The sequence below is a fragment of the Chionomys nivalis genome, chromosome 3 (genome assembly GCF_950005125.1).
Source record: "Chionomys nivalis chromosome 3, mChiNiv1.1, whole genome shotgun sequence".
NCBI classification, from domain to species: Eukaryota; Metazoa; Chordata; class Mammalia; order Rodentia; family Cricetidae; genus Chionomys; species Chionomys nivalis.
Window position 1 is genome coordinate 106,461,605 of NC_080088.1, and position 22,187 is coordinate 106,483,791.

Genomic DNA, 22,187 nt, shown 5'->3' on the forward strand with positions numbered 1-22,187 from the left:
AAAGAGGGAAAAAAAGGAAGAAAAGAGAGGAGAACCAAGTCCCAAAAGTGTCCTCTAACTTTCACGTGTATGCAGTGGTATGAATATGAACACAAATAGGTAAAATAAATGCAATAAACTGTATATGTATTATAAATACGTTTTAATAAATTACATACACACACACACACACACACACACACACACACACACACACACACACATATATATATATATATATATATATATATATATATATATATATATAATTCTTACCTTGACTCTGGACAAAGATCTTCCCAGTAGCATGTGGCTTTTAAAAGGGAAAGAATGGGGGGGGGGGGGTAAAGTTAATTGGATGATCCAACCATTCTATGCTTTTTAGAAATCAAGATAATTAAATACCCTTTCAGAAACATCTCTAAGTCACCCACATTGGCTTCTGAGGGGTACAGAGGTCCTTCCACCCTAGTGGGTTTTGCATCACTAAGAAGAATGAAGAGCCGGGTGGTGGTGGCGCACGCCTTTAATCCCAGCACTCGGGAGGCAGAGGCAGGCGGATCTCTGTGAGTTCGAGGCCAGCCTGGTCTACAAGAGCTAGTTCCAGGACAGGAACCAATAACTACCGAGAAACCCTGTCTCAAAAAAAATCAAAAATAAAAAAAAAGAAGAAAAAGAATGAAGAAAGAAATGCCAGTACTGCAGCCTCATGGGGGCTGTCAGCAGGAGAGTCCCTGAGGCCCAGGAGGGCACCAGCTGCTGAAGCAGGGGAGGAGGGTGGGGCAGTGCCATTCAGCTATAGTACTTTGTCCCTAACTTGAGAAAGGTATCTCCCATCCCTCAGGACCAAGAAAGAAGAGGAGGAGGAGGGAAGAAAGGAAAGGGGGAGAAAGAGGTGGGAGGAAAGAAGGAGGTGGTGGGTAGAGACCCAAAGTGGTGGCCAGTGAGGACAGGTTGGCCCCAAGACCTGGCAGAGACCTCAGTGTCTCCAGGATTCAGGCAGAAGCAGCGGTCCCCTCTTCTGCTCACTCATTCCTTCTCTCCCTCTCCCTTCTACTGTCCATTCCCCTCTTTCTCTCATATCTTTTCTCTTCTTCCTTCTCTTCCTTCCCCTTTGTGACAAGATGCCAGCTTCTTATTCTTTGTACCGTTTCCTGGTGAAAGGGCACAAAGCCACTAGAGGGCAAAGAGTTCATTTTTCTAGGTTCTGGAGACACAGGGGGACAAATAATCATTAAATGAACAAAGGTGGGAGCTGGAGGGGGCAGGAAATCCTCTGTCCCATGGCAGAGGGGATTCGAAGATGCCAACGGCTGTGGTTGAAATACAGCTCTTGTGGAGGTGAGCTCTGGGGACCAATGCTGTGTAACTTTTTATTTTGTAACCTAATATTCCCTTGTTGTTGCTGCTGTTTTGTTGTTACTGTTTGAGATAGGATTTCTCTTGTGTAGCAGCCCTAGCTTTTCTGGAACTTGCTCTGCAGACCAGGCTGGCCTTGAACTCACAGAGATCCACCTGCCTCTGCCTCCCAAGTGCTGGGATTAAAGATGTGTGCCACCACTGCCCAGAGTAACCTAAATATTCTGATGAAGGCAGGAAGGGACACCTGAAGCCAGAGGTCACCATTCCTGTCATGTGTATACACACACACACACACACACACACACACACACACAGGTGCATAGCGCCACCGCTAACAGCAAGGTCCTGACATTGTAAGGGGTGTGCACAATGGTCCTCAAACTAATTTGTCAGTTTGGAGAACAAGTCGTGGTGATAAAGTCCAGTCAGGCAGACGTCCCATAGAATGATGGAGAGTCAGCCACAGGTCTGAGGACGAGCAGCTTCCATTCCAGAACCTAAGGTTCCCTTCAGTTTGGCTTTGGCTTCAGCACCACCTTTTTCATTTAGTTCTTTGAACCATTGGCCCACCAAAGCCTCCGCTGTCCTATTCCAGATACTGTATGGCAGATACGGGTGTCCCTAAGGGAATCCCTTGAAATCCCAAACCTTTAAATAGGAAGTATTTCAAAATTTTTTTTAAAAAAATCACTTTTTAGGTAAGCACAGTGGTGTTGTGTCTATAATTTCATCACTTCACAGACTAAAAACAGGAGAATGGCTCGAGTTCAAGGGCAGCCTGGGCTACAGCGAGACCCTGTCTCAAAACAAAGCAAAACAAAATGAAAATCTCCTATTTAAAGAAGATGATACTTTTCATAAAACAAAACATAAATAAATAAATTAAGTGAAGAGTGGATACAGGCAAGTTACCCAGTGGCACCCTAGCCCTTGCTAGCACGTAAATTCAAAAATAATAACAAGCTCAAAGGTGTGCTAGCTAAACCCACAGTGCAGGCTGTGGTCTTGGGGGACTTGGTACTTCAGAGCAGCAACTTCCTCAGGACTGACTTTCCTGCCCATGGCCCCTGAGCCAAATTTGTCTCCATAGACATTGTGCCATGCCCTGAGTCCAGCCTTTGCCAGGATTCCAGGCCTCTCATCTTATGGCTCGGGGCCTCTCCGTATTGGAATCCATATGCAGGCGCATATTTTCATCTCAGGCTTTTGGTTTGTTTGCATAAGATGGGACCTCCTGGAGCCGAGGCTGACCTCGAACAAGCCCGGTAGCTGCGGGCGACTTTGGATTCTGATTCTCCGCTTCTGAGTACTTGCATTGCGGAGGCACGCCACTAAGGTTTTGTGGGCTGGGGATGGAACTCCGGGTTGTGCGTGTGCTAAGGAGCATGCTCCCTACTGAACGGCATCCAAGCCCGGTTATAAATGCCTTCAGAGTCTCACCCACGGAGTGAGTGTTTTCATGGTGAGACCCTGCCTTGTTTTACAGGGTTATCTCTTGTAGCTGCAGTGTATTTTCTGCTTGGCAAAAGATTTTATATGAAAAGGCATAGGAAAAGGGTAAATAACCTCCCTGAGAAGTGCCGATCTCTGTGTGACCCGCATTGATACAGCGTGTGAACACTGTGTGTAGGGGGGATGGTTTCCTCTAAGCAAGCCGTAACTATTAGATCCAGTCTTTTCAGAAAGCTACAGTCAGGAGTAATTTCTGTGATTTCAAAACAAACATTGAGTCTTAGATTCTGAATCTACTACAAGAACTTTTAATGTAGTTTCCACTTGCGAAAAGTTGAATGTTAAGATTAGCCTTTTTATTATATTAGCCAAAGAACAGGAGGTCTTCTTACAGCTGTGGTCTGGTCTTTCTTTTCTTTTGCCTTTTCCCTCATCTTGTGGTGCTCACCCTCAGAGACAAGCGCTGCACCACTGAGCCCTGCCTCCGCCCCCTCATCAAGTGCTATGGCAACACCAAGCTAAGCGGCAGCTCCTCGTTGGTGGATTCTAGGCAGGTGCGCTACAGCTGAGCCCAGCCCCACCCTTCTCATCCCCTCCCCCACTCTCTTTTCCCTTTTAGTCTATGAAATGGGTCTTTTACGGAGACTCATTTATTTCAGAGCGTGTACCTAAAAGGACGCTGGCTTTTCCTATCAAATAATTAGTCAAATCAAGTATTAAGTTCTCCCATTTATTAAAGTGGAATTTTAATACTCTCCCCCATTCCTCTTAAACTATCACACAAAGCAGCCTCGGCTCTCAACCATTCAGGCATTCATTAGATCCCAGAGAAATAGCCCTGGGAGGTGAGTGAACAGACACACTCCCAAGTCTCTAGGCACAGCCATTTCCTCCCGCCACAGAGTTCAGCTGCCAGCTTAATTAATTTTGGGTAGAAAGGGGAACTGAAAGGGTCATCTTGACTTTTTGCGCTTGTATTAGGAAGTGTATTTCTCATGAGAATAGCAGCAAGATTGTGCTGGGATCAGCATGTCACTACACCCAACTTAATTACCTTTCTAGAAATAAAGGTGGAGAGAATGCATGCCTAAGCTTTGAACTGGCTTCTTTGCTTAAAACCACATTTAAATACATTATTTCTGTGCACATACATATTATCTCCTTCTTAAAAGTGTGAGGAGTGGGGTGGGGGAGAAAAACCATGTGCCTGCAGTGCTCCAAGAGGCCAGAAGAGGGCATCAGATCTCCTGGGACAGGAGGTAGATGGTTGTAAGCTGCCATATGGGAATTGAACCTGTGTCTTCTGCAAGAGCAGCTAGTGCTCTTAACCACTGAGCCATCTCTGCAGCCTCCATAGTCTCTCTTTTGAAGTCCCAAAGTGCCAGGCATGGTGGTATGATAGTGGCTTCAAAACTTCTAATCCCAGGAGGCAGAGAGAGGCCCATCTCTGAGTTCAAGGCCAGTGTGTTCTACATAGTAAGTTCCAGGCTACCCAGGGCTACATGGTGAGCCCATACTTCATGAAAGAAAAGGGGGGCAAAAAAGGAAGAGGAGAAGGAGGAAGAAGAGAAGGACAAAAACCACAAGAGTACTAGAGGAGGTCCTATAATCTTTCTAATCTAGGATTACTGATATTTGATCACACTTTGGTAATAATTAGGCAAGATTAACAAGGCTACAGCCTGAGTCAAGCCCGCTTCCAAAACAGAGAACATAAAATTAAAAACCAAAGCTGGTTTCTCCACCGGGAAGATTAAGACTGTGCTGCTCAAAACACATTATCACCGTTCATGGTACATGAATCAAAGTCTCTCCTCCAAAATCAAAAAGAATTCCATAAACACAGCTGAGCAAGAAACCTTTATATTAGTTATACATATTTGCATTTGAAAAAAATTCAAAGCAAATAAAGGTACTGAGCTGAACTTTATTGGAAAACCCACCCACCAATCCTGTACAAAATGTGTATTAAAGACAACTTCACTTTCAAATTTAATAACTATCTCAGCCTCAAAGCTATGAAAACAAGTTAATATCATCTTGTATTAGGCTTATCTCAGTACCTCCTACATCCTCATCCGGGACAAAGCCATCTAAGCTACCGCAAGTGTTTTCCTCCCTTCATTTTTTTTTAATTTTTAAGATTTATTTTCAATTATATGTACATATGAAAGCGTGTTTGTGCACATGGATGTAGGTGCCCATGGAGGCCAGAAGAGGGCATCAGCTCTCCTAGAACTGGACATACAGGCAGCTGTGAGCTACTTGGTATTGGACCTGACCTCAGGTCCTCTGTGAGAGCAGTACATGCTCTTAATTGCTGAGCCATCTTTGCAGTCCTCATTTTTTTTTTTAATTTAAAAAGATTTGCTTTACACTTATTTATTTTATGTGCCTGAGTGTTTTGCCTGTGCCTGTATATTTGTAGTACACGCATGCTTGAAGCCCGTCAAAAGAGGGCATTAGATCATCTGGAACTGTAAGTTAAAGATAGTTGTGAGCTGCCATGTGGGTGCTGGGAACAAAAACTTGGGTTTTTGGTAGGTGGAGTAAGTGCTCTTAACCACTGAGTTATCTCTCTAGCCCCTTGATGTTTGTTTGTTTGTTTGTTTGTTCAAATGCCTACTAGTCTTGGCAAAGGACTGTCCAAGCTTAGATCTGGCTGCACCAGGGTAGTGTTTATATATTTGGTAGCATGTGTGTGTATATACATATACATACCTATATTCATATATATTCTATAGCTTATACATATCTGAGGCAGGTGTGGTTGTACATGCTTTTAATCTCAGCACTTGGGAGGCAGAGACAAGCATTCTCTGTAAGTTCCAGGCCAGCCTGGTGTACATAGTGAAGCATTGTTATACCCATACATTAGTGCATCTCTCAGTTCTCATGAAAGAAACATCTTTTTTGCTGTAGATGGTGATTAACACAGAGACCCACAACTGGTCATGGTGCAGAGAATGAGAGACTGTGGAATACTCAACCCTGAATGGCACAGCTAGATCCCATTCCCTCTTCCCAAGGCTCAGGCATCATTGCAGAAAGGGGGTGGGAAGGCTGTAAGAGCCAGAGGCAGGGGGTGACTGCAAGAAAACAATGTTTCCTTACACAGCAGTTGCCTATGTTAGCTCACAGCAGTTGAGACAGTGTGCATAATTCCCATGCAAGCTAAAGCCAGACAAGATCTCAGCATGGGAGCTGGAGAGATGGCTCAGTGGTTAAGAGCACTGGCTGCTCTTCCAGAGGGCCCGGGGTTTAATTCCCAGCACACACATGGCAGCTCACAACTGTCTGTAGCTCCAATTCTAGGGGATCTGATAACCTCGCATAAACATACATGCAAGCAAAACTCAATGCACGTAAAATCAAAATAAATAAGTTTAAAAATAATCTCAGAATGGAGGGGGAAGAAGGCACAAAGTCTCATCCTTAGCTGAGGAGCTATTGGCAGCTGGTGGCTCCTGGGAGAGGAAGAGGCAGCTTTCTTTATGTTTGTGGCCCCTAGGTGGCTGACGACACTTCAGGGTATGTCCCATATGAAAGAGTATATGTAGAGTCAACTGGACTCAAGGGTTTTACAAAACAAAAGAGAACACAAAGTTGTGTGGGTATGGAAGGAAGACAGATCTGGGAGGAGGAGGAGTTGGGGGAGATGAACATGCTCAATAACACTGTATGGGGCTGGAAAGATGGTTCACTGGCTAAGAACACAGACAGTTCCTGCAGAGGACCTGGGTTCGATTCCCAGTACTGGCACGATGGCTTACAGCTTTCTGTAATTCCAGCCCCAGGAGGCGCAGGCACCAGACACGTACGTAGAACACAGATAGAATGCAGGGAAAAAAAAAAAAAAAACATATATATATACATATATATATATATACAAATTTTAATTTAAAAAAATTTCCTACATTGTATGAAACTCTCAAAAAATTAATTAAAAAAAACTTTGAAACATCACTAAACTTTTTTAAAAAAGTGTGCCATCCCACCATGGTCTAGACAGCCTCCCTGTCCCCAAGCCCTACCGGAAAGACTCCAGAAGAACACGTACCCACTGCATCTGCGCTGTGTCCTTCATTGCCTCTGTGAAAGCCACGGCAAACCTAGCCAATGAATAAAGATAACAGTCAATTAGGCTGGAATTCAATTAACACAACTCCGAGGCAGCACTTCCCAACAACTCATGAGAGACGGACAGGGCACGGTTCCATCCACTGTCATTACTCCCAGTCACCGCCCATTAAGCCCCATCTCCACCCACACCAGAAAAACTTGTGGGAGGGAGATAAACTCAGCGATGCTCGAAACCTTTTATTTCTCTTGTTCCTTTCTAATCATGCTAGAAAAAGCAGAGATTAAAAATCAAAGGCCAGAGCTGGGGCGATGACTAGTAGTTAAGAATATTTACTGCTCTTCCAGAGGACCTGGATTCAGTTTCCAGCAACCACGTGCAGCGGCTCACAAACACCTGTTACTAACTAGCTCCTGGGTACCTGACACCCTCTCTGACACCTGCGTGCACACAGCATGCACACTAACGTACATTTACAGTTTTTTTTTTAAAACATCAAAAGCCAGAAAATCAAATTCAGTAGGTGACGTAGTTAATATGCTATGAGCAGTACACCAGGGCAAGGGGCACATGACACGGGTGTGTGACCAGGGAATTCTGTGTGTGCTATAGTGCCCATATTTGCCCAAGATGCCTGTATGATAATGGGAATATTTACATCTTAAAGCCATGTAACACACACACACACACACACACATTCAGGTTTATATATACAAACAAAAATTTAAAAACAATAGAAGAAAAAGTCAGTCCTAAGTGAAGCACAATTAATAAAATCTCAGAGACAGATATTGGGGTTTAACCTGAAGACCAGAAAAGCAAAGCAACAAGCTACTGGCTCTAAACCTCAACCTCGGTTCAAAAATGATGATCCTGCCTCCAGGAAACCTCAGAATGAGACTGTGTGTGAGAGCTGTCTCCTCCTGTCTTATATTCCTCTCTAGCTCTGGGATTAAGAGCATGTACCACTACCGCCTGGTCTCTATGGCAAACTAGTGCGGCCACTGGGATTAAAGGTGTGTGTCATCAAAGGCTGGCCAGTGTGGCTGTTTTGCTTTTCTGATCTTCAGGCAAGCTTTATTTACTACAATCCAAATGAAATGCCCCTACACCTAAGGGGCTCCGGCGTTAAGAAAATGGGGGAACCTCTATTTAAGGCTGTTTACCAGACCACTAAAGATTGCTCAGCAGGAAGAGGCTGTCAAGTCTTATCACTGGAGTTTGATCCCCTGGGATTCCACATGGTGGAAAGAAAGAACCAATTCCCATATGTTGTTCCCTGACCCCCATGAGAGCTATAGCATGCTCACACATGTGCATGTGTGCACACACACTAAATAAATGTATTTTAAAAGATTGCCTTTGCCGTGGAAAGAGTGCAACAGATACATTTTAACTGAGTTGTATGGGACATCTTTTGCATAAGAATTACATAAAGAGAGCTGGGCGGTGGTGGCGCACGCCTGTAATCCCAGCACTTGGGAGGCAGAGGCAGGTGGATCTCTGTGAGTTCGAGACCAGCCTGGTCTACAGAGCTAGTTCCAGGACAGGCTCCAAAACCACAGAGAAACCCTGTCTCGAAAAAACCAAAAAAAAAAAAAAAAAAGAATTACATAAAGATATTCCCTTTTTTTTTTGACTTTTAACAAAAGGCTTCTATATTTTAATGCAAATCTAAGGATTATCCATGGTCTAAGTTCACAGAAGACTATTCAAACCTTAAGATTCCATGAAACATAAATAACACAGAACCCTACATTGGAGCCCTTTGTAATATTCACATTTTCCCCAATCTGAAAAGAAATAACATCTCTGTATCCAACACCAGAGCTGAATGTAAACGTGGTGCTGGCAATCCTTTTGGTTTTACAATCTTCTTTAGCTTCCACCAACAGATAGATTTCCTTACTTATCATGATCCTAAACCAGATAAAATATCCTTCTTTTTAAAACTGTTACAAATATTTATTTAAAAGTGCAATTTAAAAGTTAGCTGGGCAAGCACATCATTGGAAATAACAAAACAAAAAAGGGATCCAAAAATCAAAAATCCCAAGGAATATGAACGACCCAGGATTTTTTTTTAAAGTTGGCATGCTAACGAATGCACAGAAAGGCAAAGCAAGGGAGGTCAAAGGTCAAACTGTCCAGATGCCGCTCTTTCCAGCACAGAAGATGACTGAGGGGCAGCCTCCTTTGTGAAGGGTAGGCTCTGGGTCTGACAGCGACTTAATACCAGGTTAATGCATCAGGGACGGTATGAAAATCCTCCATATATGTGCACATCGGAGCATCGAAAAAGTCACCCGAAGCCTGAAGTTTAGTGTCAGCAGCTCTCACGACTTCAACCCAGTAAACGGTCTGTCACAATGGAGTCAAAGTGTCACTTAGAGAACAAAGTATCAAGTTCCCTCACCCATCCAAGCTATTACAGAGTAAGGGGCACCTGACCCACAACCAGCCTTTTTGTGTCAGGACAGTTTCTGCATAGATGTAATAAATGCCTGACCCCTCCCCCTCACTTTGAGTGCCTTGCTATCAGAAGAAAGGCACCAGGGGAGAAGGCGTGTCTCACCCACCCAGTGCTGCTATGCTGTCCAAGGCTGTGCGCAGGGGTGCTCTAACGTGCAGCTGCATCTCTGGGACAGGCAGCGGGTCTGGCCGGCCTCCGGAACTACTGCCAGCCCTTCATAAAGCTGGACCAACACAGGGGCAGCTGCTCTCAGCTGCTCCTGTCCATTAAAGCCATTTGTCCTCAGCACCTCCAAACCCCCAGGGATTTCACTATTTCCTGTGCTTAGCCCTGCCACAAACACACCTGGAAAAGCAATTTAACCTCAGCTCTCACCCAGCAAAGTGAAACACCGCAGTTCTGTCATGAACGGTTTCTGAGCCTCTGTCCTCACCAACAGCCAGCTCTCAGGGGCTAATACAACAGCTGTGGGAAACGTCATCCCCAAATGCCCCATTCTTGCCAGGTTTCTTTTGAAGGGACAGCGGCACCCATCTAAGCATGGCAAGGGTCTGAGCAGAGGGAAGGGGCTGCCAGAGACCAGAAAAATAAGCAATAAATGGGGCTGTTACTTCTCCTGATGATTCTCAGTCTTCCTCGAGGAGCGAGGTCCAGTAAGGCAAAGCAGTGGCTAGCTGTCCTCAGAAAGAATGGGCAGCTGGGGCTTCTGCTATCCAGCCGGGAGTGTGGTCACCTCTTTCCTCTTCCAGCCTTGCCCTTCCAGTACTGGGAGAGAGGGCTGTCTCAGTGGTGGAGTCACACAGAGGAAGCAGGGCAGAGGCCAGTCTCTGGAAGAGGAATGTAAGTGGCAGAGTGCTTGCTTCTCCTCTCCCCTAGGTCCAGTGCAGGAGGGCCTGCGGAGGGCCGATGATATCACAGCACCAGGAAGAGGATCAGCACGACCAACAGGACTGCGAAGAAGATGGGTATGGCACACCACTGGCGCCGATCACTGGTCATGTGGGACACCTTTGCAAGTTTCTTCATCACATTGTCCAGTCGTCCAGCATGACTGCCTGTTCCTCCAGCTCCCCTCTGATGCGCTGGGACATGTTCTTCAGCACCCCGATGCTGCCAGAGACCAGCTCCAACCGCTCATCCTGCCGTTCCACAATCAACTTCTGCTGTGCCTGCTGCTCCTCAATGAAATGGGAGTTGGCTAACTGCAGCTCTCGATCAAGGCGCCCGTATCGATCCGTCACTCCTGTGCTCCAGTTCTGGCTGCTGCTGTCTCCAAGTAGTGCCTGTCTGTTTTTCCTTTCAGTTAATGCCTGCACGGATGAAGATGATATCTGATCCTTCATGTCCCTGACAATCTGCTGAGTACTTGTAATGAAGGCTTTTCTTATGCTCAATTCAGTTGCATCCAGTTTGAATTTCCTAGGATTTGCTTCAACTATGCTGATGGTCTTATTGAGGTCCTCCAAATCCCACTCTATGCTGCGGAGGTTGTTCCTCAGCTCGTTGGTGGTCCAGTCGATTTCTTCCCTTGTTGCTGCAGAGGGGCCCTGAAGGAGCTCCGTCCATCTCTGAAACAATCCTTGGGCAGTGTTGACTGCTTTCTGTACCTCTCCTTTCACCACAAAGAAGGGGTCCTCCATGGACATGGCGCCCGGCCCGGCAGCCCGAGCCTTCCCTGAGGTCTCCCGCAGCCAGCCCCTCGGCCGGGGTGACCCAGAGAAGCGGTGGGCGCAGTCCGGGGAATCCAACGGCCGGCGGTCCAGCACTCCAAGATATTCCTTTTTTACCAAAAAACCCACAACTGAATTATAATAGCATCAGACAGGATTTTTTTTTTTCAGACGGTTGCTTAAGGATTAACCATACACGTAAGTCTATGATCGTTAGAAAGATTTTCGAGTTGGGATCTAAGTCAAGGTCACTCTGTCAATCACCATCTATCAAGACAGGATAGAGAATCATCTAAGAAACAGATTTTTGGACCTATTATGAAAGCGTATCTAGACTAGGAAAACTGAGTTGGGAAGACCCAGCCTGACTGTGGGCAGCACCATGCCGAGGGCTGGGGCCGTGGGCTGAATAAAAGGGACGGCACGAACTGAGTATCAACATCTATTGTTCTTTTCTTCCTGAATTGGGGACACTGCATGGCCAGCTGCCTCACATTCCTGCCACAATGGCTTCCTTGCCAAGATGGACTGGACAGTACCTTTTTTTTTTTTTTTTTTTTTTTTTGGTTTTTCGAGACAGGGTTTCTCTGTAGCTTTGGTGCCTGTCCTGGAACTCCCTTTGTAGACCAGGCTGGCCTCGAACTCACAGAGATCCGCCTGCCTCTGCCTCCCGAGTGCTGGGATTAAAGGCGTGCGCCACCACCACCCGGCTGGACAGTACCTTTAAACTGTGACCCAAAATAACCCTCCCCCCTTTTAGAGACAGAGTTTTTCCATATAGGCTTGGGCTGGCCTTGAACTTAGAGATCCTTCTGTCCCTGCCTCTAGCGTGCTGGGATAAAAGGTGCCCATCACCACACCTAGGTCCTTCCTTAAGTAGTTTCTGTCAAGGATTTTGTCACAGCAGTGAAGAAAGTAACTGTGCTGGAGAGTTTTATGTCAATTTGACACAAGCTAAAGTCAATAGAGAGGAGGGAACCTCAACCTCAGTTGAAAGAATGCCTCCATGAGATCAGGCAAGCCTGTGGGGCATTTTCTTAACTAGTGATTGATGCAGGAGGGCCCAGCACATTATGGGTGGTGCAATCCCTGAGCTGGTGGCCCTGGGTTCTAAGAAAGCAGGCTGAGCAAGCCATGAGGAGCAAGCCAGTAAGCAGCACTCCTCCATGGCCTCTGCATCAGTTCCCGCTTCCAGCTTCCTGCCCTATTTGAGTTCCTGTCCTGACATCCAGATGATAAACTGTGATGTGGAAGGGTAAGCCAAATAAACCCTTTCTCCCCACCTTGCTTCTGGTCATGGTGACTCATGACATCACAGCAACAGTAACCCTGACTAAGACAAAATCAAATACGCATGTTACTGAGTAGCAACCATTCAAGATAAAGAATGCAGAGCTGATACTCACATTACACACTGGCACATATCCAAAATACAATGATTAAAACTATATTGGCTGGCATAAAAACAGACAGGAGGACCAATGGAACCGAACAGAAGACCCGATATTAATCAACACACCTTCGAACACCTGATTTTTGACAAAGAAGCAAAAAATATCAAATGGAAAAAAGAAAGGATATTTAACAAGTGGTGCTGGCATAGCTGGATATCAACATGTAGAAGAATGAAAATAGACCCATATCTGTCACCATGCACCAAACAAGTACAAATGGATCAAAGACCTCAACATAAAGCCAACCACACTGAATCTTATAGAAGAAAACGTGGGAAGTACACTTGAATGCATTGGCACAGCAGACCACTTCCTAAATAGAACCCCAGAAGCACAGACACTGAGAGAAACAATTAATAAATGGGACCTCCTGAAACTGAAAAGCTTCTGTAAAGCAAAGGACACAGTCAACAAGACAAAACAACAGCCTACAGAATGGGAAAAGATCTTCACTAACCCCACATCAGACAGAGATCTGATCTCCAAAATATACAAAGAACTCAAGAAATTGGTTATCAAAAGAACAAATAATCCAAATAATGGAGTACAGACCTAAACAGAGAACTCTCAACAGAGGAATCTAAAATGGCTGAAAGACACTTAAGGAAACGTTCAACATCTTTAGTCATCAGAGAAGTGCAAATCAAAACAACTCTGAGATTCCATCTTACACCTGTAAGAATGGCCAAGATCAAAAACACTGACAACAATTTATGCTGGAGAGGTTGTGGGGAAAAGGGAACACTTCTGCTTGTTGGTGGGAATGCAAGCTGGTACAACCCCTTTGGATGTCAGTGTGGCAATTTCTCAGAAAATTAGGAAACAACCTTCCTCAAGACCCAATAATACCACTTTTGGGTATATATCCAAAGGATGCTCAATCGTGCCACAGGGACATGTGTTCAACCATGTTCATAGCAGCTTTGTTTGTCATAGCCAGAACCCGGAAACAACCTAAATGCTCCTTGATCGAAGAATGACTAAGGAAAATGTGGTACATTTACACAATAGAGTACTACACAGCAGAGAAAAATAACGACATCTTGAATTTTGCAGGAAAATGGATGGAGCTAGAAAACATTATTTTAAGTGAGGTAACCCAGACCCAGAAAGACAATTATCACATGTACTCACTCATAAGTGGTTTTTAAACATAAAGCAAAGAAAACCAGCCCAAAAATCACAATCCCAGAGAACCTAGACAACAATGAGGACCCTAAAAGAGACTCACATAGATCTAATCTACATGGGAAGTAGAAAAAGACAAGATCTCCTGAGTAAATTGGAAGCATGGGGACCTTGGGAAAGGGTTGAAGGGGAAGGGAGAGGCAGGGAGGGGAGCAGAGAAAAATGTAGAACTCAATAAAAATTAATAAACAAACAAAAAACAAGAAAAAACTGTATTGGCAACGAGAAAAAGAACAGGAGCCCAAAAGTGAACATGAGGCCAGGAGCAGACTCAAACACATCTAAGAGTTTAACGCAATGGCAGAGAAGGGGTTCCATAAGTTGAAAGGGTTCCTACCCTCCTACCCAGGATATATCTGAGAAGATAGAAGACTGGGGGGGCTGGAGAGAGGGCTCAGTGGCTACGAGCACTGACTGCTCTTCCAGATGACCTGAGTTCAATCCCTAGCACCCACATGGTGGTTTACAACCATCTGTAACTCCAGTCCCAGACCTGACGGCCTCTTCTGCCCTTTAAGTACACTACACACAGAGTCCACAGACACATATGCAGAAAAATACTCATACACAAAAAATAAAATTAAAGAAAATGAATTTTTAAGTAAACAATAACAAGTGGCAAGTATTCTTTTTCAAGTGTACTCAGAAACAAAATGATCCTAATTTTCAGATACACTTCATTTAATTTTGATATTTATAATATAATTACCAAATACTATAATTCTTAGAAGCTAATAACCTAATCCAAAATTAAAATAGAATACTATACTGCATGGAATAAAGGTTTAAAATACTGAAAAAAATTCACACAATCCCATAGAAAAAAATACACCAACTTAAAAAGTGTTTAATTAAAAATGAAATGTTCATTAAGAAGTCAGGCAAGCTCAATACCTCGTTTACAGAAACATGAGCTGTGTGCTGTCAAACAAGAAATCCATGATTCATGTGTCTCTCTTGCCCACTGGCCTTAATCAATTACCCCCAAATAAAAAAATCAATATTTGTTTTAATAACAAAAAGATAAATAACCCTAAAGATAATACTACAAGATAGATTTGTTCAATAATGTTTCTAGTAAACAGGATTACTTTTCTTCCTTAGGGCTGTGCAGCATGAACTATGCAAATAGAAAGATAACATATTTTTAAAATGTGCAAGAAGTAAGGAATATTCACTAATGGGTCACTTTTCTTAAGATTTATTTGTGTATGTGTATGAGTGCACATGTGTGTGTGTATACACTATGTGGGTGCAGTACCTATGGAGGCCAGAAGAGGGTGCTTACACCCTGGAGCTGGAGTTATCTATACTCCAGTTATATCAGGAGCCACCTGATGTGGATACAGGGAAGGGAACTCAGGTCCTCTGTAAAGGGAGGTAATGCTTTTGTGTTGTTGTTGGTGTTGTTGTATTTGTGTAGGGGGTTTTGTTTGTTTTGGGTTTTTGTTTTTGAGTATTTTTTGAGACAGGTTTTTTCTTTCTTTCTTTCTTTATTTATTTATTAAAGATTTCTGCCTCCTCCCCACCACCACCTCCATTTCCCTCCCCCTCCCCCAACCAAGTCCCCCTCCCTCGTCTGCCCTAAGAGCAATCAGGGTTCCCTGCCCTGTAGGAAGTCCAAAGACCATCCACCTCCATCCCGGTCTATTAAGAGGAGTATCCAAACTGCCTAGGCTCCCACAAAGCCAGTACGTGCAGTAGGATCAAAAACCCATTGCCATTGTTCTTGAGTTCTCAGTAGTCCTCATTGTCTGCTATGTTCAGGGAGTCCGGTTTTATCCCATGCTTTTTCTGACCCAGATCAGCTGGCCTTGGTGAGTTCCCAATAGAACATCCCCATTGTCTCAGTGTGTGGGTGCCCCCCTCACGGTCCTGAGTTCCTTGCTCGTGCTCTCTCTCCTTCTGCTCCTGATTTGGACCTTGAGATTTCAGTCCGGTGCTCAATGTGGATCTTTGTATCTGTCTCCTTTCATCGCCTGATGAAGGTTACTGTTCAGGAGGATGCCTATATGTTTTTCTTTGGGTTCACCTTCTTATTTAGCTTCTCTAGGATCACGAATTCTAGGCTCAATGTCCTTTATTTATGGTTAGAAACCAAATATGAATGAGTACATCCCATGTTCCTCTTTTTGGGTCTGGCTTACCTCACTCAGGATAGTGTTTTCTATTTCCGTCCATTTGCATGCAAAATTCATTATTTTTTACCACTGAGTAGTACTCTAATATGTATATATTCCATACTTTCTTCATCCATTCTTCCATTGAAGGGCATCTAGGTTGTTTCCAGGTGCTGGCTATTACAAACAATGCTGCTATGAACATAGTTGAGCATATACTTTTGTTGTATGATAAGGCATCTCTTGGGTATATGCCCAAGAGTGGTATTGCTGGGTCCAGAGGTAGGTTGATCCCGAATTTCCTGAGGAACCGCCACACTGCTGTCCAAAGTGGTTGCACAAGTTTGCATTCCCACCAGCAATGGCTGAGTGTACCCCTTTCTCCACAACCTCTCCAGCAAAGGCTATCAATGGTGCTTTTTATTTTAGCCATTCTGACAGGTGTAAGATGGTATCTTAAAGTTGTCTTAATTTGCATTTCCCTGATCGCTAAGGAAGTTGAGCATGACCTTAAGTGTTTTTTTGGCCATTTGAAATTCTTCTGTTGAGAATTCTCTGTTCAGCTCAGTGCCCCATTTTATAATTGGGTTGATTAGTCTTTTACGGTATAATTTCTTGAGTTCTTTATATATTTTGGACATCAGACCTTTGTCTGTTGCAGGGTTGGTGAAGATCTTCTCCCAATCAGTGGGTTCCCTTTTTGTCTTAGTGACAGTGTCCTTTGCTTTACAGAAGCTTCTCAGTCTCAGGAGGTCCCATTTATTCAATGATGCCCTTAATGTCTGTGCTGCTGGGGTTATACGTAGGAAGCGGTCTCCTGTGCCCATGTGTTGTAGAGTACTTCCCACTTTCTCTTCTATCAGGTTCAGTGTGTTCGGACTGATATTGAGGTCTTTAATCCATTTGGACTTGAGTTTTGTGCATGGTGATAGATATGGATCTATTTTCATTCTTCTACAGATTGACATCCAATTTTGCCAGCACAGTTTGTTGAAGATGCTCTCTTTTTTCCATTGTATACTTTTATCTCCTTTGTCGAAAATCAGGTGTTCATAGGTTTGTGGGTTAAAGTCAGGGTCTTCTATTCGATTCCATTGGTCGACTTCTCTGTTTTTATGCCAATACCAAGCTGTTTTCAATACTGTAGCTCTGTAATAGAGTTTGAAGTCAGGGATGGTAATACCTCCAGGCAGTCCTTTATTGTATAAGATTGTTTTGGCTATCCTGGGTTTTTTGCTTTTCCATATAAAGTTGATTATTGTCTTCTCCAGATCTGTGAAGAATTTTGATGGGATTTTGATGGGGATTGCATTGAATCTATAGATTGCTTTTGGTAGAATTGCCATTTTTACTATGTTGATCCTCCCAATCCAAGAGCAAGGGAGATCCTTCCATTTTCTGGTGTCCTCTTCAATTTCTTTCTTCAAAAACTTAAAGTTCTTGTCAAATAGATCTTTCACTTCCTTGGTCAGAGTTACCCCAAGATATTTTATGTTATTTGTGGCTATCGTGAAAGGTGATGCTTCTCTGATTTCCCTCTCTGCTTCCTTATCCTTAGTGTATAGGAAGGCAACTGATTTTTTGGAGTTGATCTTGTATCCTGCCACATTACTAAAGGTATTTATCAGCTGTAGGAGTTCTTTGGTAGAATTTTTGGGGTCCCTTATGTATACTATCATGTCATCAGCAAATAACGAAAGTTTAACTTCTTCCTTTCCAATACAAATCCCCTTGATCCCCTTATGTTGTCTTATTGCTATTGCTAGAACTTCAAGCACTATATTGAAGAGGTATGGAGAGAGTAGACATCCTTGTCGTGTTCCTGATTTTAGTGGGATGGCTTTGAGTTTTTTTCCATTTAATTTAATGTTGGCTGTCGGCTTGCTGTAAATAGCTTTTATTATATTTAGGTATGACCCTTGTATCCCTAATCTCTCCAAGATCTTTATCATAAAGGGGTGTTGAATTTGTGTTTTTGTTTTTTAAGAGTTATTTATTTTGATTTTCCGTGTATGAGTGTTTTTCCTGTGTATATGTATGTATACCACGTTCACACATTGCCCATGCAGGTCAGAAGATGCTGGCCACAGCTAGTGTCTGGGGCAGGGGTTCCCACACTATTCCCACAGAACTAATGGATGTCTTGGAGAAGCACCACCTCCAGGTGATAGAGCCATGCTCTTGGTGGCTCTCTGCTCCCAGGTGGCTGGGAGTAATGTGTAAATGGAGGACTAAGCCAGGGTACAGAATCTCGCTGGTGACTGCTCTCAATAATGGTTTACAGAACTCACAAGGTGACACAGACAGGAGCCATACATACTGAATATGAATAGTGAATAGCCTAAGAATAGTGACGAGGATGAGCCTTGGGCTGGGAAACCTAGCATAGACCTGCATCATCTGCTCAGCCCTGCACTGTGGTGCATTCATCCAGTCCCAGAAAATGGGAGGTGAAGACAGGAGCAGAGTTCAATGTCATCCTCAGTGGTCAAAGTTAGCCTAGGCTACAAAAGACCCTATTTCAGTATACACACACAAGCACACACAAGCACACACAAGCTATCTTCCTACCACACAGAACCTTCTAAAATGCTCATGTGATATTAGCATTAAGCTAGATATAATGACTCACTTGGTTACAAGGAGAATTTGTAGCAAAATAAAACTATACTGAAGGACAGTTTTGTTTTGTGGACTTGTTTTGAGACAGGGTCTCTCTCTATGTGTCCTTCACTGTCTGGGAACTTCCTATGTAGACCAGGTTAGCTTTAACTCTCAGCTAGCCACCTGCCTTTGTCTCCCAAGTTCTGGAACTAAAGGCATGAGCCACCATGCCTGGCAAGGGCCTTATTATTGGTGGTGAGAATTTGTTTTCCCTGCTAGGATGCAAGCCCTCCCAAAGCAGAGCACAAATAGATGGCCTTACCTGGCTTCTTCCAGAACCTTCCCCATGACTTCATTTTTTTCTTTATGATTGGCATCTTCATTTAAATCAGTTCCACCAAAGATGACCCCAAAAGGAATGCCGTGACCTGCAAAATGATGACAAGTAGAACACATGGGACATCAGGGAGTGCCCCTTGACAACTGGCCTGCAGCCATGAAGCAAAAGCGGAAGTTCCCGTAATCCAGGGCTGCATGGCTTTTCTGTCATCTGTTTTGAAAGAGAGCTCTAGAGCCCAGGCTGCTGGCCTGGAACTCTCAACTTTCCTCCCTCAGAAAACCCAGGGCTAGAACTCCAGTTGTGCACCACCATTCCGAGATGTGTGTGTGTGTGTGTGTGTGTGTGTGTGTGTGTGTGTGTGTGTGTGATACGTGTAGGAACATGTGCTTGCCACAGTGCTAGTGTGGAAGTCAGAGAACATGTTTGTGGAGTCATTACTCTCTACCTTTACGTGTGTTCTGTGAATTGAACTCTAGTGAATCCATTCACTGGCCTGGTGTCATTTTCTTTTTGAGGCAGGTTGGCCTTGAATTTATTTCCCTGAAGATGATAACCTTGAACTCCTAATCCTCAAGCTTCTACCTAAGCTGGGCCAAAGGGCTGAGATTTCCCACAAGCACTGCCACACCCAATTCAAGTCCCTCTAGGTTGAAACCGAGGCTTTGTGCGTGTTTGACAAACACTCTGCCAGCTGAGCTTCAGACCCAGTCCCTAAGCGTGGTGTGTTTTGGTGCCTGTTTCATTCTGTTCAACTCTCTAGAGGAATAGCAGATATCACTATTAGAAACCTGCACTGGCCAGGTGGTGGTGGCGCACACCTTTAATCTTAGCACTTGGGAGGCAGAGGCACGTGGATCTCTGTGAGTGTGAGGCCAGCAAGAGCTAGTTCCAGGACAGCTAGGGCTACACAGAGAAATCCTGTGTCAAAAAAAAGAAAGAAAGAAAGGAAGGAAGGAAGGAAGGAAGGAAGGAAGGAAGGAAGGAAGGAAGGAGAAAGGAAGGAAGGAAGAAAGGAAGAAAGGAAGAAAGAAAGGAAGGAAGGAAGGAAGGAAGGAAGGAAGGAAGGAAGGAAGGAAGGAAGGAAGGAAGGAAGGAAAAAGGAAGGAAGAAAGGAAGGAAGGAAGGAAGGAGAAAGGAAGGAAGGAAGAAAGGAAGAAAGAAAGGAAGAAACAAAGAAAGAAAGAAAGAAAGGAAGGAAGGAAGGAAGGAAGGAAGGAAGGAAGGAAAAAGGAAGGAAGGAAGGAAGGAAGGAAGGAAGGAAGGAAGGAAGGAAGAAAGAAAGAAAGAAAGAAAGAAAGAAAGAAAGAAAGAAAGAAAGAAAGAAAGAAAGAAACCTGTACTGAGGAGCCAGCGAGATAGTTCTGCAAAGGCAAAAACCACCACAGCTGACACTCTGAGTCCCATCTCTGGGACCCACATAGTGGAAGGAGAGAATCTACTCCTTTAAGTTGTCCTTTGACTTCCACAAAGATCCCTCCCCAGCGCTACCACCATCACCATGACCATGCCTACCAACACCGTGACCATGCCCACCAACACTGCACACATACACACACACACAAATAAATATATGTACAAAGAAAAACCCACAGTGAGATTAAGCATGCCAAGTCTCACCCGTGGTTGTCAGGATTAGTTTTCAAATTAATTTGCTTTCCGTTTTAACCATGGAAAAATATCATTCCCCACCATCCATCAAAGCCAAGCTCACCAATCCTGGGAAGAAATCAAAGAGCTCCAATGAAGCTGGTGACAGGAGAGGGTCCTGCTTAGTATCCTCAGCCAGCAGCTCTGGAAGTCTCGAAGAATGGGCAACACTATGTAGACACTGGTACCCGGTGGTCACCAGGCATAGCCCCTCCCTCATGATCACCAGCTTCTAAAGCCAGGCATTGAAACAGTGGGACTCTGAAGGGTATCTGAGTGGTATCCCTGGCTCTTGGAAGCAAACACAACATTGTGAACTGAACTTGCCACGTAGACCTGGCTGGCCTAGAGCTCAGAGATCTGCCCGCCTCTGCTTCCAGATTGCCCCATCATGTCCAGTCTAAAAGTATCTTTGAATTCAGTCCGTCACATATAGGGTGTGGTAGCACATGCCTGTAATCCCAGCACTCTCTGTGAGTCCCAGGTCAGATTGGTCTACATAACCAGTGAGTTCCATGTCAGCCAAGGCTACACGCCGAGACTCCAACTCAAAAACAGACACAGTTCATCATATACAGTGTCTGAGACAAAACATGGAAATAAGACATCATCATTCAGGGCTGGAGAGATGGGTCAGTGGTTAAGGGCATCAGTCATTCTTCCAGAGGACCCAGAATTCCCAGCACCTCTTTGCAACTCAGCAGTCTGTAGCTCCATCATCCTCTTCTGGCACCCACAGGCACAGCATCCTCAAGGTGCACAGACATGCGGATGAAAACCCCCCACATAAAAATAATAGTGGGGCTGGAGATGGTTCAGCAGTAAACAGCGCTGCTGCTCTTGCAGAGGACCCAGCTTTGATTCAGCGCCCATATGACAGCTTATAGCTGTCTGTAACTCCAGGTCCCAATCTAATAGCTTCTCGTAGATTCTGTGGGCACCTGGAATACATGTGGTGCAATGTCATTGCATACACGCAGGCAAAACATCCATACATGTGAAAATTTTAATTAAAAAAAAAACATCATTTTTTTTAAAAAGAAAAAATATGCCATCACTCATAACTGATTACTACGAGAGACCTGACAAAGATAGAGGATGTTTTTATCTTATTTCAGGTAAGAACAGAAAACTAAAGCTAGAGATGGACTGACTCAAACTTGTGAGCCAAGGCAGGAGAATTGTCAGGACTTCAACCCCAGTCTGGGCTACATAGTAAATTCTAGGCTAGCCTGGGCTGTAAAGTGTAAAAGCCTGTCTCAAAGGCCTGAGTGTGTTGGTGCCTTGTAACCCCAGCATTTGACAAGAGGAGGAGAGCAGGTTAAGGTCAACCTTACCTAAATTGTGAGTTCAAGGCCAACCTGGGCTACGTGAGACCCTGCCTCAAAAATCCCAAAATAACAACAAAAATGGCAGACAACTGCAGGTCAGTGAGATGGCTCATGGTGTAAGGGCTAGCGTGGTGGGAGGGAACAGACACCATGTACCTGACCTCTGGCTCCAACACGCATGCAGTGGCACACACACCCTATGAAATAGAGCAATATAATTTACAACCCAAAGACTACCAAACTATAGTACGTGATTTTGATTTTAAAAACAACACAAAGTAAAGAGCAATCCTATGGGGTGGGGCACCTGAACTGGATCCATACTGAGTCATGGGGTGCCATCGCAGACGTGTTAATCTTGTTCTTGGCCACCTGACCCTATCTGCTTCCTTATTAGGTTCCAATCTAAGCCATGTTCTTTTTGTTTTGTTTTTTTTTGGGGGGGGGGGGTTGTTTTTTGTTTTTTGTTTGTTTGTTTGTTTTTGT

At 44.2% G+C, this 22,187-nt stretch overlaps 1 protein-coding gene and 1 pseudogene across 1 annotated transcript in view; both read right to left on the bottom strand.

The window, feature by feature from the left end:
- Glt1d1 (glycosyltransferase 1 domain containing 1) overlaps window positions 1-22,187 on the bottom strand; it is a 74,724-nt gene that overhangs the window by 41,467 nt on the left and 11,070 nt on the right. The window contains 3 exon segments of the mRNA XM_057764488.1: window positions 256-292; window positions 6,854-6,905; window positions 18,706-18,811. Coding sequence (XP_057620471.1) covers window positions 256-292; window positions 6,854-6,905; window positions 18,706-18,811 — 195 coding nt within the window.
- Window positions 9,947-11,041, bottom strand: LOC130871181 (syntaxin-6-like; annotated as a pseudogene).